Raw genomic sequence first — 27,398 nt, forward strand, 5'->3', positions numbered from 1 at the left:
ATGTCCACTAGTAATTGTATTTTGAATAGCCTCTCTCCTGAGCAGTAGTTCCCCACCTCTGTTGATCTGTCATTCACATGAAGGAGGTTAACATGGAGGACAAACTCCATGGGTTGACCATACTTCCCGTGCACTACTCCTTTTCAGTGCATATGGAAATGCAAGTTTGTGAAAGTAAAATTTTGAGTAACACGTTAGTGTGATGTGTGTATATTTTAAATAGAAGTCTTTTATGCAAACTTTGGATCTGTTATTAGTAGCTAAGTATTGTAACATATTTCACGTCTGATTAGAACACTGTTGAAACACCATTATTGACAGCCATAGATCTATTAGTTATTGATAACCATAGATCTGTTAGCTCTGTTAGTTGTTAAACTAATATTTATTAAGGGCACCACTCTAAGAAGCTTCTTATTCTTTTTTTTTTTTTTTTTTTTTTTGTTACGCGGGCCTCTCACTGTTGTGGCCTCTCCCCTTGCGGAGCACAGGCTCCGGACGCACAGGCTCAGCGGCCATGGCTCATGGGCCCAGCCGCTCCGTGGCATGTGGGATCCTCCCGGACCGGGGCACGAACTCGTGTCCCCTGCATCGGCAGGCGGACTCTCAACCACTGCGCCACCAGGGAAGCCCCTTCTTATTCTTATTGATTCCTCACAACAACCTCAATTTATTTATTAATCCCTGTTTTACAGATAAAGAAACTTAGGCCCCCTAAAATTCACTCAAGTAGGAAGTAGTAGAGCTAGGATTCAAACCCAGGCAGTCTGGTTCCAGAGCCTTTACCCTTATATTTCCAAAGCCTTCACTCCTAACTGCTACTGTGTAATGTATATAGAATATTGTAAGTTTTGTTTCAGAAAAATTATAGTAGACAAGACTGTGTGAGTAACCAGAGTCTCTCTTTTTTTTTTTAATTGAAGTATAGTCGATTTACAATGTTCCATTAGTTTCTGTTGTACAGGAAATTGATTCAGTTATACATATATATATGTGTGTGTGTGTGTGTGTGTGTATATATATATACACACACACACACACACACACACACACATACATATTCATTTTCATATTCTTTTCCATCATGGTTTATTACAGGATATTGAATATAGTTCCCTGTGCTATACAGTAGGACCTTGTTGTTTATCAGAGGCTCTTTTGATTTTATTTTTACTTCCTCCCATGAGGTTGGAACTTTAGAAAAGGGAAGAGAAAATAATCCCAAAGTCGGTCTTCATCTTACTCTTTGATTTTCTTCCTTAAATTACTTGTTTATTTATTCATTTATTTTTACTTTTTCCTCATAGCATCAGCGAGAGCTTTCTAACTGTCAAAGGTGCTGCCCTTTTTCTACCACGGGGAAATGGCTCATCCACACCAAGAATCAGCCACAGACGCAATAAGCATGCAGGTAAAGCTCCACATATGCCATTCCTTTTCTTGGTTTGTTTGCCTTTTGTTTTGTTCTAAAAGACTACCTCATCGCCATTTCTTCAACAGTTCTGTAATAGTGAAAGAAAGCATTGTACTATGCTGTAACCACTTTTCTTTCGCTCTCATAGACCATATTTCTGGCACTTAACAGAATACCTTATACACGAAGTAGATGTTCAACAATAAACTTTTGTTGGAAAAATAATCAGGTACAAAAATACACTAATGAAGTCTTATGTGACATCTCGGTTAAGGTTTTGGTAATCAGCTAAAAGATGTTCAGATGTTTCTTCAGACTCTATGTAAAATCGATTAACCAAAGATGACTTTTTTTTTCTGTCTGCTCTCTAGTGATGTTATGAGGAGACTAATATGGTATATTACTAATATAAATAAGTTCAGTAGCACTATTGTGTTAACAAGAGTTATGATATCACGTATTAAAATACCAGTTCTTGAATAACAGAGTCTACTTCTTGATTGTATTCTCGCTAAAAAGACTGGAAATTTAATTCAGAGGACTTTTATAGAAACAAGGAATCATCAAATAAATGTTCACTTAGGGATAAGTATAATACTCTGATTTTGAAATAACCCACTAATATTTTGCACCCAGTACCAATGTGAGGCTTGTTTCCCCACACATCCAAGCAATTCTCAGACACCAGCTGGGTGTCCTGCGATTCACCTCAATTCTGACACTATCTACCTGGAGACAGTGTCAGATTCCACAGGTTAAGGGCTCCCCCCCTTACCCCCCCACTTCAGGTGCCAGTCACATGTCTGGGTTGTCTGTAGATTGGAAGTTCCAATGACCCCTTCCTTGGGTTTGTTTCATTTGCTAGAGCAGCTCACAGAACTCAGAGAAACATTTTACTTATTGGATTACTGGCCTATTATAAAAGGGTATAACTCAGGAACAGCCAGATGGAAGAGATGCGTAGGGCAAGGTATGTGGGAAGGGGCACGGAGCTTCTGTGCCCTCTCTGAGTGTATGCCCTCCCCAAATCTCCATGTGTTCAGCAGTCTGGAAGCACTCTGAACCCTGCCCTTTTGGGGTTTTGTGGAGAGTTCATTACACTGGCATGATTAATTCGATTGTTGGCTATTGGTGATCCATTGAACTTCCAGCCCCAGATAAGGAAGTTCCAACCCTCTAATCACACGGTTGGTTCCCCTGGCAACCAGCCCCCATCCCTAGGTGCTTTCATAGAGTCAAGTCATTAATAGAACAAAAGACACCTTCTTTGCTCCACATCACTTAAGAAATTCCAGTGACCACTGTAAAGCAATTGTACTCCAATAAAGATGTTAAAAAAAAAAAAGAGAAAGGAATTCCAATGATGTTAAGAGCTCTGTGCCAGGAACTGGACAGAGACCAAATATATATATATATATATATATATATATATATATTTTATTATAAATCAGTATCACACCCACTAACAGTAGTGTACGCATTTAATATTTCCATATGTTAGACTTCTCTAAAGTCAGGTGCATTGTGGTGATGAGGTTAAGAAAGAATTGAAGAAAGCTGGTCTGGAGAAAGAGGTCTCCAAGTATAGGATATCCACAGTTTAAAGGAAGATAATCAGCCTTATGCCTCTCTTCTAACAGCAAGCCTAACTTGTGTCATTTTGGGGAAAAAAAAAAAGTCAGTTGTCCTGAGGACACCAATTAGAGAAATCCCAATCAGTGCTATACAAAGAGTGTTTGCTTATTGTCCAAAATGTGCCATTTTGATGACGTGTGATGTCCAGGAGTGGAAGAAATTGGAATTACTAAGAAGAGAACAAAGAAGACTGTAAACCTTGAGTGTGTAGGTCAGAGGTGAAAGCCAGAAGTACTGGGTCCCATGGAGCCAGTAGTGAGTTTAACTCCAGTGCAGGTAATCTTAGCTATTTTAGGGGCTGCCCCACTTCTTGTTTGGACCTTCATCTAGTTCCAAATGTAGCAGCTCAGAATTATAATCCATCTCATTGGACAGTATTATCCTTGTACCAAAACTCTCCAGCCATGGAAAATTTTTTAAAGGGGCAGGTGAAAAAACTCTTCGGAAAATTGGCTTTGTACTACATTTTCTAAAAACCTTCCTCTTCAACGCTAACCACCAGAGTCAAGGGGGAAACTCCTCCCCAACCTCGCCAAAACTTGAATGCACAGAGGAAGTAGACCCAGCTGAGCTTTGTGTTTCTGTTTGGTGTGGATATTTATCACAGTAAAAAGAAGACAAAATATTGGTTTAAATCCAGCTTGTCTGACTAAGATGTTAGGCAAATTGCTCTGTGTCATGTAACAGTAAGTGGGGTCAGTGGCTTTTCAGCTGCCACCCAGGTTTCTACTTGACCTTGTTCACTTAGCTTTCTCCATACCCAAAAGAAAAGCAGATTTAACACAAGATGAATGGACTTTACTTGTGATCCAGACCAGAACAGATGAGGCAGTGTGAGTATAAATGTAGCTCACAGAGCCAGACCTTCACATAAGCTGGAGCTCCCTTGGCTGAGCCCACAGTAACTGAAAGATAATGGCAGAAATGCGAGCAGATCAAGGGCTTACTCTGTCTAATTGTACTTTCTTATGCATATTAGAATTAGAATTTTATCTGGGCTTCATTAAAAATATCCAAGTACTTTTTTGTAATCAAAAAGTGATATTATAAGTGAATGTCTGCTAACATTTTAAAGAGAAACAACCAAAAGTCTTTAAAATCAAACTGAAGTCTAAAACTTGGCTACCAGCAGTGAAGTATATGAAAACAAAATGTAGGAAAAGGATCTTAATGGTACGGGTATATTGCCTCTGTTAGTCTCTGTGAAGGACAGTTTCCCAAGAGGAAATACCTCATGGCAGTACTTTTCACCACTAGCAAACCTGAGCTTCCACATACCCAGCTCGCATAAGAAGGCCTACTGTAGGGGTAGGGCTCCCTGACTTTTGTCGGACCTTCTAAGAAGGTCTAGCTAGATATTTGGGCCAGTAGTGCTTGGAGTGGAGTCTTAGGGCTGCTGTTTGCCCAGAAATGTTTCTCCTCTAGAAGTTCTCCATCCTAAAAATTCTTTCTTCAGGTTATTTGTCCTGACAGAACAAAAGGAAACTTAATTTTTTAAAAGCCTGAGCTGCTTACCTCAATTGTAACTGTAGTCATTCTTCATTGTTTATACCTAACAGTTTGTCTCCCCATGCTGATTCTTTTATTTTTAACAGCTTTATTGAGACATAAATACCATATTATTCATCCAATTTACCCATTTAACGTGTACAGTCAGTGATTTTTTTTTAGTATATTCACAGAGTTGTGTAGCCATCACCGCAATCTAATTTTAGAACATTTTCATCTGCTGCACTGAGATCTGCTGTATTTAATATCTTTTTAATATCAGCTACTGATGTGGAGATCGTTTTTAACTGTTGACATTATTCTAGGGGGGAATCTAAAATTCTTCTTAGATTAAGTGCAACTGAATATCACAATTACAAAGATAGGAATGGCAAAATGGTTAGCTTTTTAAAAGTTAGAGATAATTCTAACACTGTATACCATACATCCCAATTTCAAGATTCCCTTGATTCCACCTTCAGTGGGCCTGAAAACACAGCCAGTGCTTTCTCTGCCCAACACATTTCACCATCGCTTTCATCAACATCAATCGTGGTACAAAACTGACTGGTTTCAAGTGCAGCTTCCATAGGACAAACACGAAGCAAATTTTAATGTAGTGTAGACTTAAAAGTGAATGTATAGAGATCCAGTCTACCATTCATATTAAGACACTCACTCAATTTCTGTATCTAATTAGAGTCCCTTAGTGAACCAGAACTTTCTTTTACACAAGTTATTAGGGTAGAAGGAATCCTCTCTGTTAACATTACAATGGAGAATAATTATCCTTTGTTTTGTAAATTTCACCAGGTGACCTCCAACAGCATCTCCAAGCAATGTTCATATTACTCCGCCCAGAAGACAACATCAGGCTGGTAAGTTAGAGGTATTATTATAACTTTCTTCCTCAAAAGACTGTCTAAGATAGCAAACATTAAACAGTCATTTTTATGTCCCAGCATAAAAACTGTGTGGAATAGAAAAGAAGAATGACATGTCCCCATCATCAGAGAGCTTAGAATGTAACTGGGGATATGAGTTAATCTGAAATGATGTGAAATAATTTGGTTCAAGACTTGATGAGCGCCAGTTTGTAAGTTATTGACCATAACACCAATTAAAATTCAGAAAAAAGAAACTGCGCCACTTAACCTAGTTGAGGAAGGTTTTATATAGACAGTAGAGCTTAAGCTGGGTCTTGAAAGATGATGAGATTGGCAGAAGGAAAGAAGACAGTCATTCTAGATGAGGGCATGACTGAAGCAAAAGCACACATAAGAGGGACAGGGAGAGAGTTAAGTGGCCAAAGGTTTATGCTGGTCTCAGAGTCAGGAGACCTGGGCTTAGAGACAACCATGTGATGTTGGACAGATCACTTTGTCTGTCTGTGCCTGCTTCCTTATCCCTTTTCTACCTCTCACAGTTGAGAGAATCAAACGGACACTAAAGCATATCAAAGAGTATAAAATGCTGCCTATGAATGGGGACTGTTGTTAGTACAGGGAAGTTAAGATACCAAAAGACAAGGCAGGCAAATAGGGACTTAATGCTCCAAACTAGAGGTCTCAATCTGGCAGTCCACAGGCCAGAGATATGTTTTGTTTGGACCACACAGTGGTTGTGGTTGCTGTTGTTGTCGTTGTTTTAAATCTGAGCCAGAATTTTAAAGCTGGATGATTTCACATAGAAATCCAGACTTGGGGCTTTTCTTGAAAAATCAAGAATTCTGGCAACACTGGGACCTTGTTCTTACATGGCAAAACTTGGCTAGACTTGGTAGGGGGAGGGCATCAGTGTGGCCTGGGTTCTTAATTTACTGTAATTTGTACATATTCTGTTGTCTCCTGCACACTAAAGTCAGGTGTCACCATTTGTCATCATTCCTTCACTGTTGCCTTATAGTAAAACATCTAATAAAAGTAGGAAAGTAAAAATGGGATGAGTATGATTCTTTGTGGAAAGTGAAAAGTATTTCTACCCATTTAATCTTCACGTGGACGACTCCACTCGTTTACATTCCCTATCTGACCCCCTAATATTTAATACCTTTAGTACCTCTACCGCTTCAGTAATCTGTAGTGAAGCATTACAGGTTTTTGAGCCAAGAAGTTACATGGGATAGCTACAGTATTTTTTTTTTAAACATCTGTATTGGAGTATAATTGCTTTACAATGGTGTGTTAGTTTCTGCTGTATAACGAAGTGAATCAGCTATATGTATACATATCCCCATATCTCCTCCCTCTTGCGTCTCCCTCCCACCCTCCCTATCCCACCCCTCTAGGTGGACGCAAAACACCGAGCTGATCTCCCTGTGATATGTTGCTGCTTTCCACTAGCTATCTGTTTTACATTTGGTAGTGTATATATGTCCATTGCCACTCTCTCACTTCGTCCCAGCTTACCCTTCCCCCTCCCTGTGTCCTCAGGTCCATTCTCTGCATCTGCGTCTTTTTTTTTTTGCGGTACGCGGGCCTCTCACTGCTGTGGCCTCTCCCGCTGCGGAGCACAGCCTCCGGACGCGCAGGCCCAGCGGCCATGGCTCACGGGCCCAGCCGCTTCGCGGCACGCAGGATCCTCCCAGACCGGGGCACGAATCCGCGTCCCCTGCATTGGCAGGCGGACTCTCAACCACTGCGCCACCAGGGAAGCCCCTGCATCTGTGTCTTTATTCCTGTCCTGCCCCTAGGTTCTTCAGAACCTTTTTTTTTTTTTTTTTTAGATTCCATATATATGTGTTAGCATATGGTATTTGTTTTTCTCTTTCTGGCTTACTTCACTCTGTATGACAGACTCTAGGTCCATCCGCCTCACTACAAATAACTCAAATTTCTTTTTATGGCTGGGTAATATTCCATTATATATATGTGCCACATCTTCTTTATCCATTCATCTGTTGATGGACACTTAGGTTGCTTTCATGTCCTGGCTATTGTAAATAGAGCTGCAATGAACATTGTGGTACATGACTCTTTTTGAATTACGGTTTTCTCAGGGTATATGCCAGTAGTGGGATTGCTGGGTGGTATGGTAGTTCTATTTTTAGTTTTTTAAGGAACCTCCATACTGTTCTCCATAGTGGCTGTATCAATTTACATTCCCACCAACAGTGCAAGAGGGTTCCCTTTTCTCCACACCCTCTCCAGCATTTATTGTTTGTAGATTTTTTGATGATGGCCATTCTGACTGGTGTGAGGTGATACCTCATTGTAGTTTTGATTTGCATTTCTCTAATGATCAGTGATGTTGAGCATCCTTTCACGTGTTTGTTGGCAATCTGTATATCTTCTTTGGAGAAATGTCTATTTAGGTCTTCTGCCCATTTTTGGATTGGGTTGTTTGTTTTTTTGATATTGAGCTGCATGAGCTGCTTGTATATTTTGGATTAATCCTTTGTCCGTTGCTTCGTTTGCAAATATTTTCTCCCATTCTAAGGGTTGTCTTTTCATCTTGTTGATGGTTTCCTTTGCTGTGCAAAAACTTTTAAGTTTCATTAGGTCCCATTTGTTTAATTTTGTTTTTCTTTCCATTTCTCTAGGAGGCAGGTCAAAAAGGATCTTGCTGTGATTTATGTCACACTGTTCTGCCTGTGTTTTCCTCTAAGAGTTTTGTAGTGTCTGGCCTTACATTTAGGTCTCTAATCCATTTTGAGTTTATTTTTGTGCATGGTGTTAGGGAGTGTTCTAATTTCATTCTTTTACATGTAGCTGTCCAGTTTTCCCAGCACCACTTATTGAAGAGGCTGTCTTTTCTCCATTGTATACTCTTGCCTCCTTTAGGTGACCATATGTGCCTGGGTTATCCCTGGGCTTTCTGCCCTGTTCCACTGATCTGTATTTCTGTTTTTGTGCCAGTACCATACCATCTTGATTACTGTAGCTTTGTAGTATAGTCTGAAGTCAGGGAGCCCGATTCCTCCAGCTCCGTTTTTCTTTCTCAAGATTGCTTTGGCTATTCAGGGTCTTTTGTGTTTCCATACAAATTGTGAAATTTTTTGTTCTGGTTCTGTGAAAAATGCCATTGGTAGTTTGATAGGGATTGCATTGAATCTGTAGATTGCTTTGGGTAGTAGAGTCATTTTCACAATGTTGACTCTTCCAATCCAAAAACATGGTATTTCTCTCCATCTGTTGTATCATCTTTAATTTCTTTCATCAGTGTCTTATAGTTTTCTGCATACAGGTCTTTTGTCTCCTTAGGTAGGTTTATTCCTAGGTATTTTATTCTTTTTGTTGCAATGGTAAATGGGAGTGTTTCCTTAATTTCTCTTTCAGATTTTTCATCATTAGTGAATAGGAATGCAAGAGATTTCTGGCATTCATTTTGTATCCTGCTACTTTACCAAATTCACTGATTAGCTCTAGTAGTTTTCTGGTAGCATCTTTAGGATCCTCTATGTATAGTATCATGTCATCTGCAAACAGTGACAGTTTTACTTCTTTTCTGATTTGGATTCCTTTTATGTCTTTTTCTTCTGTGATTGCTGTGGCTAAAACTTCCAAAACTATGTTGCATAATAGTGGTACGAGTGGGCAACCTTGTCTTATTCCTGATCTTAGTGGAAATGGTTTCAGTTTTTCACCACTGAGAACAATGTTGGCTGTGGGTTTGTCGTATGTGGCCTTTATTATGTTGAGGTAAGTTCCCTCTATGCCTACTTTCTGGAGAGTTTTTATCATAAATGGGTGTTGAATTTTGTCGAAAGTTTTTTCTGCATCTATTGAGATGATCATATGGTTTTTCTCCTTCAGTTTGTTAATATGGTGTATCACATTGATTGATTTGCCTATATTGAAGAATCCTTGCATTCCTGGAATAAACCCCACTTGATCATGGTGTATGATCCTTTTAATGTGCTGCTGGATTCTGTTTGCTAGTATTTTGTTGAGGATTTTTGCATCTATGTTCATCAATGATGTTGGCCTGTAGTTTTCTTTTTTTGTGACATCTTTGTCTGGTTTTGGTATTAGGGTGATGGTGGCCTTGTAGAATGAGTTTAGGAGTGTTCTTCCCTCTGCAATATTTTGGAAGAGTTTGAGAAGGATAGGTGTTAACTCTTCTCTAAATGTTTGGTAGAATTCGCCTGTGAAGCCATCTGGTCCTGGGCTTTTGTTTGTTAGAAGATTTTTGTCACAGTCTCAGTTTCAGTGCTTATGATTGGTCTGTTTATATTTTCTATTTCTTCCTGGTTCAGTCTCAGAAGGTTGTACTTTTCTAAGAATTTGTCCATTTCTTCCAGGTTGTCCATTTTATTGGCATAGAGTTGCTTGTAGTAATCTCTCATGATCCTTTGTATTTCTGCAGTGTCAGTTGTTACTTCTCCTTTTTCATTTCTAATTCTATTGATTTGAGTCTTCTCCCTTTTTTTCTTGATGCATCTGGCTAATGGTTTATCCATTTTGTTTATCTTCTCAAAGAACCAGCTTTTAGTTTTACTGATCTTGGCTATCATTTCCTTCATTTCCTTTTCATTTATTTCTGATCTGATCTTTATGATTTCTTTCCTCCTGCTAACTTTGGGGGTTTTTTGTTCTATCTCTAATTGTTTTAGGTGTAAGGTTAGGTTGTTTATTTGAGATGTTTCTTGTTTCTTGAGGTAGGATTGTATTGCTATAAACTTCCCTCTTAGAACTGCTTTTGCTGCATCCCATAGGTTTTGGGTCGTCGTGTTCTCATTGTCATTTGTTTCTAGGTATTTTTTGATTTCCTCTTTGATTTCTTCAGTGATCTCTTGGTTATTTAGTAGTGTATTGTTTAGCTTCCATGTGTTCGTATTTTTTACAGATTTTTTCCTGTAATTGATATCTAGTCTCATAGTGTTGTGGTCAGAAAAGATACTTGATACTATTTCAATTTTCTTAAATTTACCAGGGCTTGATTTTGACTCAAGATATGATCTATCCTGGAGAATGTTCCATGAGCACTTGACAGCTACAGTATTTAAGAAAGATTCCTCAGAAGCTAATACAGAGTAGAGGGGAGGAGGCAGCCAACTTAAATCAGTAAGCCTGCTGGGTAGTTACTGCAATAATCCAGGTGTGTGGTGACAAGCCCTTCTGGGCTAAGGTGATAACTTGGAAATTGAACTTAATGTATCTGTGGAAATCCAAATAGCTGATCTCTGCTTTGTGTCTGGGAAGAGAGATAATGAGTAGAATACATGAATGATTGGAAAGTTGATGATCAGCCCTCTGAACTGTATGGTAATTACACTGATCATTCTGTGTGTAGGTTCTGTCATTTTTTTCTCCTGAATGCTGCCTCTATAGCCTTCTTGACATGGCCACTAATTTTTGTTGAGAAACTCACTTTGAAATATAAAGGAATTGAAATAAGAAATCCCTCCATAATTATTTTATATCCTAATCCTAATGTAGCATTATTATACTTACATAAATCTTGTCTATATTTCTTGATATACTTCTATCTTAAACTCTTCCTTTTAAGTGAAGAAAGTGGGGTCCAATTCTTACAGCATTAGTATTTTAAAGCTGTGATGCTCAAACTTTAGAGTACATCAGAATCACCTCCAGAGCTTTGTTAAACTGACATTTGCTGGACTCCACCTGAAGAGTTTTATCTGGGGAGTGGGAGGCAGTGATAATTTACACTTTTAACAAGTTTTCAAATGATGCTGATGGTGCTGGTCCAGGAATCACACTTTGAGAACAACCCCTCTAAAACCCATAATAATGGTCACTTGCATATATTAGAAATAGAGATAGAAATTTGTGGCTAGTTTCCAAAAATTATGTGCTTTGGTAGAGCTAAAGCTGAGGTCTATCACTCACTTTATCTCTTTCTCATTAATAAAATTCCAGAGTTTGGGTTGCACCTCTGAATGTTAAAAATAATTTCAACCACAAGAGACTCGGGAAAGCATAAGGGAGCAGTTACGAAGGCAGAATCGGCAATTATATTTTTTCTTTCCTGCTAAAGTATGCAGCTTCAGCTGCTTTACATTTATAAAATATAAATTCAAAAAATGTAACTGACGCCTTTGAATTAATTCAGAGTTCAAGTGACAAGCCATTTTACAGCAGTTGTTTTGAATTGTTACAAACACATAGTCATTATGTTTCAGATTATTGAGTGAGTCATCTTCAAGAAAATGAGTGAATACATTGTGTGACTTTGGACAAATTAGCACTTTTCTAACTGAAAGGAGCATTTGTAGACTCAAAGCAAAAAGCCTTTTGTTTTGAGTTAAATTTGAAATGCTGAAACTCTCATTCTGGGGATTGTGCATAAGGTTAAAAGTTTGATAGTTAACTGAAATTCCTGCTTTTATTTTTTTTAATAACCCAACAACAAATAAAGGCACTAAATCCCACATTTTGCTTTAGCATTGTAAATAGGACTAAACTAATTTTTCCTCCAGTGAAGCTCTGCATTGTAAATACAATCTTAAGCATTAGCTTAGGTACTTAGAAAAACCATAGCTGATAAAATGAAGGCAGTGGTTTTACAGTACTCTTGCACATTATCAAAGACCCCTTTAATTAAAAAAAAAATAGACTGGGAAATTAAGAGCTTTCCTAACATTTAAAGCAACTTAAGCTAGTGTTTTTAACTAGCAGTGAGGTGCTGACAAGGTACTAGGAGTTGTTTTTGAGTAATTTGCAGGAGAATTTAAGAAAATGAGTTTTTTGGTTTTTGTTTTTGTTTTTCCAAAAAGAAAAAGGGGTTAATTTTTTTTTTTTTTTAATCAGACAGTACAGAGAGGCATAAAGGCAAAGTAAAAATCACTTTGTATCCTATACTCCAAGAAAACCATTCTTACTGTTTGGATGAGTATCCTTCTCGTCTTAAGTGTACGTGTAAGAGTATGTGTCTGATTCTCTGCGATCTACTCTTACTGAACTGGGTCAGTGATGAAAATAGCCAAATCTGAGCATCAGAAAACCTTGCAGTCTACCTAATGCATGATCTCTGTAGTACTGAGAAGCAAAAGTATAAAGTAATTTAAAACATAAGTAAGGGCTTATGTATTTATAAGGTGACAGTGGATCACTGAAGACTTGTCAGTGGTTGAATGAGATTGGGGGGAGGGGCAGTGTGTGTATGAAAGGCTAATCAGTTCTGAGCCATGATGAAAAGATTTTACTACTGATCTTTATAACTATTAAGGTTTTTGTACTTGATCTGAGCTCAGAAATGAAAGAAGAAAAAAAATATGTCATGTCAGAGAGTGCCTTTTTTATCTTTTTTTTTTTTTTTTAACAAACAGGTGAAAATCTAAATGTTGTTTTATAACCTGCTTTTGTCATACTTTCCTGTGGTTATCTTTCCATGTCAGTAAATAAATCTGTTTTTGTTTTGTTTTTGTTTCCATGTCAGTAAATAAATCTGTGTGTTTTTTTTGCGGTTACGCGGGCCTCTCACTGTTGTGGCCTCTCCCGTTGCGGAGCACAGGCTCCGGACGCGCAGGCTCAGCGGCCATGGCTCACGGGCCCAGCCGCTCCACGGCATGTGGGATCTTCCCAGACCGGGGCACAAACCCGTGTCCCCTGCATCGGCAGGCGGACTCTCAACCACTGCGCCACCAGGGAAGCCCAATAAATCTGTTTTTAATGCCTGCACAGATATAAGTCATTGGGTTTGCAGGGTTTTCTTTTTTTTTTTTTTTTTGGCTGCACCCCACGGCATGAGGGATCGTAGTTCCCCGACCTGCACCCTCTGCATTGGAAGGGCAGAGTCTTAACCACTGGACCTCTAGGGAAGTCCTCCCATAGGGTCTTTTTTTTAAGAATTTCATAGAGGTTTTTTAAAATAATAAAATCCAGAGACTCCCTCAAGCTCTGTTTCTTTTGAAGAGAGTGTTCTTTAGTTCATTAGTGTCACATCTGAAGTCCATTTTAATTTTAGGTATTAACTTTGTTCTTTTGGCTAGAATTTAATATTTGCATACTTTTGAAACCTTTCTTTCTTGATGGATTGCGTGAGCTGCCTGTCTGACATTGGGACTTTATAATGTGGCTCCCCTCAGGATAAACATTGCATGTAGGGGCATGATGTAAGATTCTTGTTGGAAATAGATTAAAGACAAAGGTGCAGTGTAAACTTAAAGAGGAGTATTTCCTGATGCTGGATGATACTGGATGATGCTGAGCAGAGAAGTTGTTGTATCGGTTTGTGAACTGCTTATAATCAGATTAAGCATTTAAACAAGGGAAGTTTTAACATTCTTCGATAAGATGAGCTGTGAAAATGAGATGACTTCTCAGACCTAGGATCGCTGGATCCAGTTCTCCTGAAACTTGTACTATTCCAAATTTAGCAATAAATGGACTTTCTTGGAATAATTTTCTCAGTTGCTATTGCTGCCACATTTTAAAATCCAAAACGTTAGGACTTCCCTGGTGGCACAGTGGTTAAGAATCTACCTGACAATACAGGAGACACGGGTTCGAGCCCTGGTCTGGGAAGATCCCACATGCCGTGGAGCAACTAAGCCCGTGCGCCACAACTACTGAGCCTGCACTCTAGAGCCTACGAGCCACAACTACTGAGCCAGTTCTCCACAACAAGAGAAGCCACCACAATAAGGAGCCCGTGCACCACAACGAAGAGTAGCCCCCACCCTCCACAACTAGGGAAAGCCCGCGAGCAGCAACGAAGACCCAACGCAGCCATAGATGGATAGATAGACAGATAAGAAAAATATTTTTTTAAATCTAAAATGTTGAGGAGATATGGAGATATATGTTTATGTGTAGCTGATTCACTTTGTTATAAAGCAGAAACTAACACACCATTGTAAAGCAATTATACTCCAATAAAGACGTTTAAAAAAATCCAAAATGTTATTTTATTTGGGCGATTAGAGTAAACTTCAGTAGTCTCCTTTTCAATGAGAACTTTAATCAAATGCATCTGAATTGTTGCCTTATTTGTCATCTATTCCATGTGAGTTCTGGAAACTGAGGAAACATTGGAATTCCTGCCAATTCTAATATTAGGGTATTATGTACAAACTGCCATTTTAAATTATATTTCTCTGATTGACTTAATGAATCAAATTAGATTATTAGATTTTGTTAATCTCCCCAACACAGGAGTGAAATAGACCTCAAACCAGGGTGGGTATTAGTTTTTTCTCTATGCTGTGGCTCTTAAATTTTTATTTATTTCCTTAATCTAGAATCTTGAAGCTTAAAGGGAATTTCGAAGCCTCAGGTCTGTCCCCTGGCATTGCAAAAAAATTTTTTTATAAAAAAAATTTTATTTTGGGCTTCCCTGGTGGCACAGTGGTTAATAATCCACCTCCCGATGCAGGGGACACAGGTTCGAGTCCTGGTCCGGGAAGATCCCACATGCTGTGGAGCAACTAAGCCCGTGTGCCACAACTACTGAGCCTGCGCTCTAGAGCCTGTGAGGCACAACTACTGAGCCCACATGCCACAACTACTGAAGCCCGTGTGCCTAGAGTCCATGCTCCACAACAAGAAAAGCCACTGCAATAAGAAGCCCATGCACAGCAACAAAGAGTAGCCCCCACTCACTGCAACTAGAGAAAGCCCATGCGCAGCAACGAAGACCCAACGCAGCCAAAAATATTAATTAATTAAAAAAATTTTTTTGATCTTGTCCTTCTAATTAGGATGTAGGTGTTAAGTTAATGTCATGGCTTCTCACCCACTGATTAAAGCTCCACTTCCATTTAGTAAAAGTTTAGTAATAACTGTAGGTGCTATTTAGAGGTCCATGATCAAATCCCAAGACCTCTAAGTGCTATTCTTCCATCTAAGAAGCTTAAAATGGAATGAATCTGTGATGTGCCAGTTTCTCAAGCCTAAATCAGTGTGAGATGACTGGGGCCTTTCCCATTAGGTTTAGGATCTTCTGTTCTGATTAGATTAAGCAAGGGAGGGCCAAACATTTGAAATGCTCTTTATATTTTAAATAGATACATAGATAAACAGATACACACCTGACTTTTAAAAGAGAAACAACTAATGTTTCATTTGAATATCACACAGAAACTTGCTACCCACCTGCTAACTTGGCCTGATTAACTTGCATAATAGGTAATATTTATGGAGGTCTTTTGTTTGTTTTTGTTTTTACCTTTATCAGCTTCAGCTTAGCCAGTCAGTCCCCACTAGTTGGTGTAGAAATTATAGATAAATGATCAGAAGCATAGTTTAGTTGTTTCCATGCCATTTGCATGTGAGCCTTTCCAGAAATTCTCAGAGCTTTGACAGGATAAAAGGCCTCTAACATACATATTCAGGAAACTGAACAGTTAGATCAGAGCTTGCCAAAGCAAGCCCAGGTTTAGATATGTAATAATATCTGAGATCTTGTTTATAAGAAATTCTAGTTTACCTGCACCAGGTTTTTGGTTAGTTTAATATTTTGTGGAATGTTTCTAGAATCATAGAGTCTGTGCTGCCTGTCAGTCCTCCTCATGTGCATTTACTACTACTTACAGCTCTATGTGTATAATGCTCACTTGGTCCCAACCAAATAGGGCTAGACCTTCGTCAGTTTAAATATTAGTTCCTCTTAGCTTCTCACAAGGGAATTTGGTTTGAAATGTTCTGTTATTTCATGGAACATAAAAGTCAGCAGTACAGCTCTCTACCTGGTACATGGAGTTAGTATGACGGGAATTACATTCTTGGTGTATCAGCTCTTTATTAGAGACAAGCTTAATGTAGTTACTTCAGGTGATTGTGCTTACAAGTAGCTTTTCCTAGGAGTATCAGAATAGAGGTGAAAAGATAGCCAGGAGAGACTCACCTCTGCCTTTTTAAGTGGGTCATGTGATGTCTCTTTTTTTTTCTTTGCCTGGCCACTTTTGGAATAGTGACAGAACGAAGGAGGAGACTCCAAGAAGAGTAGCGCTGAAAGAATTCCAGATAGAAATTTCTAACAAATTTGTGACAAATTTCTTGAGCCAGGTGATAGGATTGGAACCGTTTCTCTTCTGAGATAAGGAGTCGGGGTGGGAGAGTATGTTACACAGAGGATATTGCCTCCAGTGCACATCTTCCTGGCTTTTTATTAACAGATAAAAAGAAGAGTAGTCTAGACTGTACAGTCTGTGAGGGCAGGAGCCATATCTCTCTCTTCCACCACTGAATCCTCATGGCTGCTCTGATGATATACACTGTAGATACAGAGTAAATAATTGAATGAATGTTGACTAGTATCCATTTTACTTTATTTTTAAGGTTTATAAAGTATCTTTTTGAGCCTTCTTATTAAGAAAATTCCCAAACATATAAAGTAGAAAATATGTCTTCGTGAACCTGTTACCCAACTTTAATAACCACCAACATTTTGCCAGATTTCTTTCATTTATCTCCCCCTTTTATTCTTTCTTTGCTGGAACTTTTTAAAAACCACTTTATTGAGGTACGATTGACATACAAAAAGTTGTACATATTTATATATACAACTTGATGAGTTTGGAGATGAGTATGTACCTGTGAAACCATTACCACAGTCTATGTCATAGACATATTCATCACCTCTAAAAGTTTCCTCCAACTCTCCCTCCCTCCTCTTCCTCCTCCTTAGGATGATGACGATGGTGGTGAACTTAATAGAAGATCTACCCTCTTAGCAAATTTTTTTAATAGACTGCATTTTTAAGAACAGTTTTATGTTCACAGTAAAATTGAGCAGAAGGTACAGAGACTTGCCACGTACCCTCTATTCCCACTCAAGCATAGCCTCCCCCATTATCACAATCTCCCACAAGAGCTGAACATTTGTCACAACTGATGGACCTACGATGACACATCATTATTACTCAAAGTCCATAGTTACATTAGGGTTCACTCTTGGGTGCTGTACATTTTATGGGTTTTGACAAATGTGTAATGACATGTATCTATCACTTGAGTATCATACAGAGTAATTTCACTGCCCTAAAAATCCTTGGTGCTCCCGTTACCCCTGGCAACTACTGATCTTTTTACTGACTCCATAGTTTTGCCTTTTCCAGAATGTCATAGAGTTGGAATCATACTATCTATCTAGCCTCTTCACATTGGCTTCTTTCACTTAGTAATATGCCTGTAAGATTCCTCCATGTCTTTTCATGGCTTGATAGCTCATTTCTTTTTAGTCCATTATCTGGATGTACCACAGTTTATCCATTCACCTACTGAAGAATATCTTGTTGCTTCCCATTGTTGGAAGATTTTAAAGTAAAACTTGGGCCTCAGGTCATCTCACTCCAGATATTTAAGAAAAAGGCATAACCACAATGCCATTATCACACTAACAGTAAATCCTTAATATCATCTAAGACCATGTGCATATTTGAATTTTCTGAAGGACCTTTTAAAATATCATAATTTTGACAAAAATAATATAAACTTCTGATATTTGAAACTAAAGAAGAAAATCTTGTAGTGTATAATCTGTAAGAATGCAATAGAGCATATTCCTCTTAGACATTAAACTTTGCTTCCTATTATAATTGTTTGCGGGACATGGATCTGTGAGTCAGGTGCTCACATTCATGTACCTCACATTCCACTCTTAGATCATTAGAACATGCCCTGGTAATCATAATTGTTATAAATTATCCTGATAGCAAACATTTATTGAGCATTTAGTATATGCCAAGCACTGTACTTTACATGCATTATTTCATAGGATTCTTACAACCCAATGGAATAGGTATTATTATATTTCCCTCCAATTAACTTACTGAAGTTTTCATAGTTAATACATGAACTGGGATTTGAATTTAGGTCTCCTAATTACTGGCTCTGCTATCTCCTTGAGTATGCTTTAAAATGGGGATGTAAAAAGGGTTGAATGATCTAAAATTGATCTTCTAAATTTCTTAATTTCTTTATTGTCTATTAACCTCCAGGCTGTAAGACTAGAAAGTACTTACCAGAATCGAACACGCTATATGGTAGTGGTTTCAACTAATGGTAGACAAGACACTGAAGAAAGCATCGTCCTAGGAATGGATTTCTCCTCGAATGACAGGTATGGTACCACAGAGGGGAGAATGAGAAAACCTCTTTTTAAACAACCCACTCCAGTTACCTTTTGAGTTATCACAGAAACATCTTATGCAGTTCTACTCTAAAAGCTCAGTGCATAAAACTAGAGAACATCAAAAGTATCTTAGTCACACAATCGTGAGAGACAAAAATGTTTCGTGAATGTCTTTGGTTGTGTGTTCCTAATTTACCACTATTCCTTACCTTCTTCCTCTCATCTTTAGGTGGTAATGATATAAAGCAAATGGTTTAAATTTCTATCTCCAAGGGGGGGAAAAAACTGGCTTTTCTTTGCTGTCCTCTTTATTTTAAGCAGTAACAATTCATTTGGTGGTTCTGGGGCACACACCCTTTGTGATAGTGTACCAGTGGGTTCTGGGTTCAAAGAGAGCCCACTTTATTAATTCCAGTCTCTTATATCCGTGGCCTTGCACCTTGCTTTTGTCAAATGTTACACTTCCTTTTTTCTTCTTCTGGGTTAAAAAAAGGCAGGGGGGATGATTGTTTAAACTCAAAACAGAACCTTTTATAATCATTTACCTTTGGCTTTAGCAGCACTATACATCCTAAGATTAAAGATACCATGTATCACCTGGCTTTTTTGTGCCTCTAAGGTTTGTTGCTTTCCATTTTATTTTCCCATTTTTTTTGGAGAAACCTTGGGAAGACTGTGGAATGTGGCTGCTAAGCAGATCTTTGCACTGTAGATAATAAGCCTCAGGAAATCCTGCCAGATATCTCAAAGCATTGACTTCCTGGTTCAGGACTAGAATGCGATTGTGGAGTAGCTAGGGGTGTGACCCAGGCCTGGGAGAATTTAGCGGCAAAGAGAAGAGGAGACTAGGAGTGATTCTCATTGTCCTGATGTTGGAAGGAAAAAAAAATCACATTGTCACCAGAAAGATTCCCAAACTAGTGTTTACCTGAGCTTGTACATAGCAGTCAACCTGAAAATGATATGTGGGTTCACCAGGATCACAAGGCCAGAGTCGTTACCTTGTATACCACTTACAGCCTTTAATTGTACGCTCTGAAATTACACAGGCTTGTAAACCACATTGAGGAAGCTTTTTCTCCTGCATGGTTTTAACCTCTGGTGTTAGCTAAGCAACACAGATCTTTCAATAAGCATTTATCCTGTAAGAATACCTACCTTGCCTACATTCATTAGTACTTTAAGACCTCTGATTCGGGTTTTTATGTCTCTAGATCTGTACTGTCCAGTACAATAGCCACTAATCACATTGTAACTATTTAAATAAATTAAAATTAAATAAAATTAAAATTTCAGTTCCTCAGCCACAGCTAGCCACATTTCAAGTACTCTAGCTATATGTGGCTTGTGGCTTCCCTGTTGGACAGTACACTTATAGAACATTTCCATCATTGCAGAAAGATCAGGTGGACAGTGCTGCTCTCCATCTTATTTCCTTTGTCTGGTTCTCCCTGACTCCTCCTTTGGAAATCCCATAAAACAGGAACTGGAGCTGCATGGAAATGTCATTTGAGTCTTGCCCTAGAGAGAGAAGGCGACAACTTCAGATTCTCCTGACCCAGAGTCTGGGAAATCAGGTGTCTGATCTTACGTTCCCAGAAATCATAAAGAATGCTTATTACTGTGGGTGCCCAGTAATTTATCCTCGGTAAACTGCATCTGTCTTTGGTAATAGTCCTGTCTGAATCGTATCTGATTAACAAAAGAAAATTTTCGTTTATGGAAGACAAAATGTGATAAGAAAAGCTATAGAAACTAGTTTTCATTCTATTTGGTAAATTTGATATTATGCATTCCCCTTCACCCTCTGTTTGAATGAGCTTGGACAGTAAGAAAATTGCTGCCCACTTTAGAATACTGTTGCTCAAGTAATCTAGTATCATTTCTATCTCAGTTGCTGTTTGAAGGAATCTGTTATCATTTTGTATCTGAGAATATAAAAAGTTAATGTTTCAAAACAGTATTAAACCAAAGTGGAACCCAGATTGTTTATGACATGCTCATCCCAAGTAATTCTCAAGATATATTACAGCCAATTTATTTAGCCTATTTATAAGTTCTTTGAGTATTGTGTTATATTTTAAGTAATAAATTTTTAAATAAAAAGTATAACCTTGGTTTCCAAATTGCATTTGATATATATTTCAAGTTATAAAGTAATAGAGTTTTATGGTATTATTTTATAATTTTTCTTCATACCCCCAACACCTTGAAATGTCTGGTACATAGTGGCACTCAATAAATAATTTTTTAATGGGATGAGTGTCTATTAAAATAAGTAACTATACTTTAATGGAGAAAATTTCATGAGACTCAAGATAAACTAGATAAAAACACTAGGTGTGCCTAATTCAGGCCTCTCTTTCCTGTCATGTGAAAAAGCTACTTCTTAATGTAAAAAAGCATTCTGACCTGAATACAAGCAGAAAATTTGATGTTTGGTTCCTGCATATCATTGTCACTTGTCTAAAGTTTAACTGGTGTCTAGTCACAAGCTCATAGATCACACTCTTTTGGACCTTTGGTATCTTCTGTAGTTACTTAATTTCTAGATTTGTCACTAAGCTATAAATCCTTCATGTTTATACCCTAATTATACTTGCTGCTAGGACCTAGCTAAGCATTCACTTAAGGAAAAAAAAAAAAACTACTCTAAAAATAACTCGCTCAACCTTGGGAAGCCATTTTCAAAACAGGTTTTCCTTGTACTCACCTCATCTAGTCAACAAAAACAGTGGTGGAGCAGTCTTCCTCCCTCCAGGGCCTGGCTTGATAGCTGTTCAGGAGTTCAGGCCCAAGGTTACAATGTGCCTAAGCTGTTGCAATCTTGATTTGAATCTCCTGAACTCTGGAATCACTAGTGGAGTTGTAACACAGGCCAACAAGTGCAGTGCAGAGCCTTAGATACAGCCCAACTAGGGAATGGCCTTTGTTAGCCCTGCAGTGACTCCAGCAGCAGTGGGAGTTCAGTATTCCCCATGTTGTTTTTAATGCATTTTTCATAATGTCCCCCACCCTGCCCTGCCAAAATCACTTTCCATTGTGTTAGAGCACCCACCACAGATTCATATTCAGCATTTGTTTTACATGACAATACATTCATATGTATTGTTTCACTTTAAATATTTTAAATTTTTATGATAACCCTGTGAGCCTTAGGTTTCATTACCTATATTTTAAGATGAAGAAATTAAGGCTGTGAGAGGTTAAATAACTTGTCAAAAGGAATTGAAATACTGAAGGAGATCGAATCCAGATCTTTTGATATAGTATAACTGCTCAATACGTGGTAGTTGTTATTGTGTTTTAGGCACTGTCGTACACATTTTTTTTTGGTGTGTTATCTAATTTAACCTTCAAAACAGCCCAATAAAGAAGGTGGTTTTATCCCAGTTTTACAGATGAGGAAACTGGAGCACAACGCAATTAAATAATTTGCCTAAAATTATACAGTTAATGCCAGAATCCAGATTCCAAAGCCCTTCTGACTCCAGAGCCTATGCCCTTAACCATACTTCGCTGTTCCACCTCCTACATCTGGTGTTCTCTCTACTGTACCATGCTGCTTTTCTAAGATATATTGGACGGGAGAGGGTGTAGGAGCCTTTGGGAGACTGGATGGAGGGGAAAATGGTTTATGGCAGCCTTAAGGAGAGAAAGTGGCAGAGTTCTAAGGTAGATTATAGTTGTCCAGAGAAGTGGTGTGATAGAGACACAATTGGGAGTCCATGGCTTCCCATCCTAACCTGTTCCACTAACTTAAAACTAGTTTCCTCCCTGGGATAGGGTGTGATTTAAATAATATTTTAACATACCATACTAGAGCTACCCTTTTTTTGGTTGTTGACATTCCGCTTCACTCTGCATTTCAGTAATGCTGTTTCAGTGCACAGCCACCAAGCACTGTTTTATTTATTTAAGTTGTAATGTGTCTGTTTTGTCTCTCTAACTTGATTACAAGCCATTAACAATTACTTTTCCCTTTTAGACTATTGAGTACCTTCTGGTATTTAATAAATCTATGTAAACCTCAGGATTAGAATTGAGCAAATCACATATTCAGAGGTCTTCAGTAACTAGCAATAGTTCTTGGCATTAGAAATAATTCTGAGTTGAATTGGGTGCTGTGAACTTGGGCTGAGACCTGCCAGTTGCAAGTCAGCGATCACCTGGACTTTTTAGACAGTGGCCATTTGCAAGACAGCAGTAAAGGAAGCTCAGTCAGTAAGTTCTCTATGTTTAATACATAGAGACCTAACTAACGCCTGTTTAAAACAGCTCTTGGGGGCTTCCCTGGTGGCGCAGCGGTTGAGAGTCCGCCTGCTGATGCAGGGGACACGGGTTCCTGCCCCGGTCTGGGAGGATCCCGCGTGCCGCGGAGAGGCTGGGCCCGTGAGCCATGCCTGCTGAGCCTGCGCGTCCGGAGTCTGTGCTCCGCAGCGGGAGAGGCCACAACAATGAGAGGCCCGCGTTCCACAAAAAAAAAAAAAAAAAAAAAAAAAACAGCTCTTGGGCACATATGTTGGGTTACTAGTAATATGATAGAAATTTCTGCACTTATGTCAGAATTTAGAGCTTAGGGACTTATCCTTTGTAGTGAAAGAGTTAATAAACAGCTGCTTCCTAGAGTAACAGGAAGTAACTTATGGACTATTTCTTGCCTTGCAGTAGCACTTGTACCATGGGCTTAGTCCTGCCTCTCTGGAGTGACACCCTAATTCATTTGGATGGCGATGGGTAAGAGCTTTCCCTTTCTCTTCTCCTACAGAAAGCCAAGGGGTGGGGTTCCATCTTAGCACCCATTCATTCAGCTGAATGGGAGGCCCATTATGCCCAACTGAACTGTCATGTCAGCAGCTCAGTGAGTCCTTTTAAACTCCTGTTTTGTAAAGTAGAGTAAAAATACCGCTTGCCAGAGCCTCTCACTTCTACTCCTCTAGACTGACTATGGTAAGAATCCAAACAAAGAAGAACGAGTCTGTTGGCTCACTCTTTAATCTAAGCATGTGGGACTGTTGCAGTGCTCTCCCAGAGGATGATATGTTCTGTTTCAAATAACCTCTTGCTGCCTCTGCCAGCTGTCAGCCTACAGTATAACCCATTCCTGTGCCAGTTCTTTCCAGTGACCCCCGCACCCCCACCTACTGGTGTTTTTAGAATGTGTCCCGAAGAGACCAAGATGTTTGCTCCAGTTTATAAAACCAGGGTCAGGTTTGCTAAGAACCCACAAGACTTCCAAATAGAAACATACAGCAGAACAGTTTGTCCATAGCTACAGCTGGGAAACAGTATGTAATTCCCTGACTCCAATGTGGGAGTCCATTCATTTTGCTTGGTAGATAAAATCAGACAATTCGTTGAAGCTTTTCAGTCAAGTCCCATACTCCAGTTAACTTCTACACAAAGTGCCTGATGATACCTTCTACTGAGCCAGCAATTGCTAGCCTGGGAAACAGCCTTGAAAACTCACATCTGAAATAACCTACTCTCATTTATGGATTTTTGTCTCATTCTGTTTTCCTTAGTGGGTTCAGCGTATCAACAGATAACAGAGTTCACATATTCAAACCTGTGTCTGTGCAGGCAATGTGGTAAGAGGACTTTTAATATCTCTATGAAAGTTTTTTTAATGTTATTGGAACAATATTTTGTGAGAAGTAGTATTTGAAATGGTACAGTTCTTTATGAAAATGCTGTATGATCTGTTTGTGTGTATAGGATTTTGTGTGATCTGTCTGTGTGGCCATCATAGTTAAAGATGACCTAGAAGTTCAGTTTTCAAATTATCACAATGGAAGGCCTTCAGCATTGGTGAACAAGTGAAACTCAGAGGTGCTCTTAGACTCTGGAAGACACTTAATGGATCAGATAGCCAGCTGGAACCGAGTTTTATAGGGACACATTGACTAAGTTAGTAACAGTCTAGAGCCGAGTCTAGAACATTCACGACTATGCATTAACTTCCCCTTTCTTCAGGTAATCAGGGATAGCATTGATGGAGTTATATTATACATCAATAAGTTTCCATTTAATTGCTGGCAGCTGTTTGTGAGACTATTTACATAATGCAAATAAAGCCTAGAAAAAACACTGTAGTTGTTAATAACCATCAGCTGGTGTACTGACACTTTTGGGTTACTTACTATATATGTCAGGCATTGAGCCTAGTGCTTTACATGGAATACATCTAATCATCACACCAACTCCCCAAGATAGTATTATTAGCTCCCTATTATGTGTGAGAAAACCAAAGTTTGGAGAGGTTATATAACTGGCCTAAGAGTATCTCTTACATTTAGACAGAATAGATTCTTATTCTCTTGTTCTAGATTATCTAGAAAAATGATCCAGTATAAGCAGGGAATGATATGACTCTAAGATTCAGAGTCATCCCCCAGTCAGCGATTTGAATTTCAGTTCCTCATTCAGTTGCCTGTTCTATAGTGGAAGTCCCCATGAGGAGTAGAATGGGCAGAATGCAAGCCAAACAAGAAATAAAGGAGCCTGAAAAAGACTCCAGGGAGATAACTTACCCCTGAATAACAGGATTGATAGGCTTGAAGTGGGTGCGGTCCTAAAAGAGAGTCAGCTGAACAATTAAATCTTATTTCATGCAGTAATTGAGGTAGGACAGAGTTTCAGGTTATGTGTTTAGACCAATTTTTAGATTTAGGGCATATTTCACAGATAAATTTCTCATAGAAAACTTATGACCTCCTTTGACTAAGGGTCCATTAAAAGCAGCTGACCTATACCAGGTAAAACCCGTAAGTCCTAAGTCCCATAAATGCAGTGTTTTCAGTTATATTTTTGGGAGGAGTATAAAGCAGTCTTAATTCTTAAGGATTCAAGTAATTCAAGCTTTGATGTTCTAAAGTAGACTGACTAGTCCTAGCTCTGTTGGCTTATTGCAGAAGAAACTTTTTTTGGTATACCACATGAGGAGTAGTGAACTGAAAGTCACAAAAAAAAAAAAAAAGAAAGAAAAGGAAAAGATGATGTATGGATCAAAGCAGCATTTAGACCAGGTGTTTCCTTCACAGGAAAGTAATTAACTGCAGCCTCACTCTCCTGTATGCAGCTGAAGTATGAGCTGGTTATGCCTTGAGTGTGTTTAGGACATTTGCCCCAGACACTTGTGGCATATGCTTTTGAAGCATGTGTTTCCTGGATGAAGAAAACATGCATCGAATATCCTGTACATTGCGCTAAGCTGACTTTTACCTTTGAATCTGTGTAAGAAACTGAAATTTGCTGAGAATTCTGAGAATTTGGCTTACGTTAAGTAAACGGAGGCATTTTAAAAGATTCTGCAACTTTGTTCTTAAGGGAAAATCTGTTTCCCTACTAAAAATGGACTGGCATGTTTTTCTCATGAAATTGGTCATGATTTTATTTTTTAATTTACATTTTACGGGGTTGACAAGGACTCAAGGAACAGCATTGTCATAGACCTACTTGTGGGAAAATAAACTGGAACAACCTTTCTGGAGAATGATTTGCCAGCTTGCTGTATCATTTTATATGCCCTTTGACATAGTAATTGTGCTTCTAAGAATTTATCCTAAGGTAATAATCAAGGGTGTGTGCAAATTTTTAACTATAAGAATGTTTGTCAGTGTTCTAATAGTAGCAAAAAATGGAAAGCAATTTAAATGGCTAAAATAATAGGAATCAGTTAAATTATGGTACATCCATGTTTCTAAATATTATACAACCATTAAAAATTATCTAGTTGAGGAATATTTATTGACCTGGAAAGATGTTGATGACAAGGTATATAGTAAAAGAACAAGTTAAATGGTGTGCAGAATATGATCATCCTTATTTTAGATCTCTGCAGAGACCAACAGTGGTTATTTCTGGGCAGTCAGATTACAGGATATTTCTGCTGTTTACCTGAGGTCCCTAAATTTTCTAAAATGAGCATGATCACATTTGTTATGAAAGAAAAAAAATTAAAAGGCATTTTTAAGAAAAAGATGGGTATAGATTGGCCACAGAGTTCTCGCATACTATCCTTTTCCCTTAGGAGAGAGACATTAGTTATAGCTAATAAGACATTTCATTCAACAAATTTTAACTGTGCTCCAACTTTGAACTAGAAGGCATTCTTTTTTTTTTTTTAAAGAAGGCATTCTTTTAGGCACTTGAGACAAACCAGTAAACAAAAACATAGAAAGATGCCTGCTCTTGTATAACTCTTCCCAGCATTTCTGGCTTTAGTTTTCCCAAGTATATAACCAAAAAGGTACTTTTCAGTTTTGTTTACCCTTCTTGAGTTCCTGAGTTCAGAGTCAGAGACTTAATTAGTCTCAGTATAACCAGAGCTGTTCTTAGAAAGTTGCTCAAGTTTATGAATAAATGGTTTAAAAAGACTAGGAGACTAAGGTAGCAAGAATGACAGGTGTCATTAGATCAGTACATCCTGGACATTAAAGGACTTGTCCTCAAGGCTTAGGAACATCTGTCTATGTGATCTTTGTGGGACCTCTAAGAGTCATAGGGAATACATGTTCTAACGTGACTCTGTGCCAAGAGAAACAAATGTTTGTGTAGTAAATGAAGTAGATCTTTACTTCTCTAGTGACAGTAGCCACAGCGTGGTTCCAACTACAGGATTGTGAGCTCCATAGGTACTCAGACCTATTTTTCACTGGTAGCTTGTCAGTTCTCCTGCTCCCTTCTACCCACTGCCTTAATAATGCATCATATCTTTCAGCAAGATATGTCTAGTTGATTGCTATGAAGAGATAATGTAGTATGATCAGAATCAGAGATTCTTGAATTCCAAGGAATAGATTCTCCAGAGGCCCAACTCTATAGGATTTAAAAATTGGAAGAGTTTGGGGAGCACATGGCTTATTGGCCTTTTGGTATC

General features: G+C 38.5%; 1 protein-coding gene across 3 annotated transcripts in view; it reads left to right on the forward strand.

The window, feature by feature from the left end:
* The window catches only part of SSH2 (slingshot protein phosphatase 2), a gene marked incomplete at both ends in the record, with an annotated part of 245,032 nt that overhangs the window by 180,980 nt on the left and 36,654 nt on the right, over positions 1 to 27,398 (forward strand). For 2 of the 3 annotated variants that reach the window (XM_079725457.1, XM_079725459.1), the window contains 5 exons: positions 1,308 to 1,411; positions 5,351 to 5,415; positions 18,384 to 18,505; positions 23,186 to 23,254; positions 24,043 to 24,108. In XM_079725457.1, coding sequence (XP_079581583.1) covers positions 1,308 to 1,411; positions 5,351 to 5,415; positions 18,384 to 18,505; positions 23,186 to 23,254; positions 24,043 to 24,108 — 426 coding nt within the window. The remainder of the gene's footprint in view (positions 1 to 1,307; positions 1,412 to 5,350; positions 5,416 to 18,383; positions 18,506 to 23,185; positions 23,255 to 24,042; positions 24,109 to 27,398) is intronic. The other variant, XM_079725458.1, reaches the window with a different exon arrangement.

This window comes from Hyperoodon ampullatus (genome assembly GCF_949752795.1).
Source record: "Hyperoodon ampullatus genome assembly, chromosome: 19".
Classification (NCBI taxonomy): Eukaryota; Metazoa; Chordata; class Mammalia; order Artiodactyla; family Ziphiidae; genus Hyperoodon; species Hyperoodon ampullatus.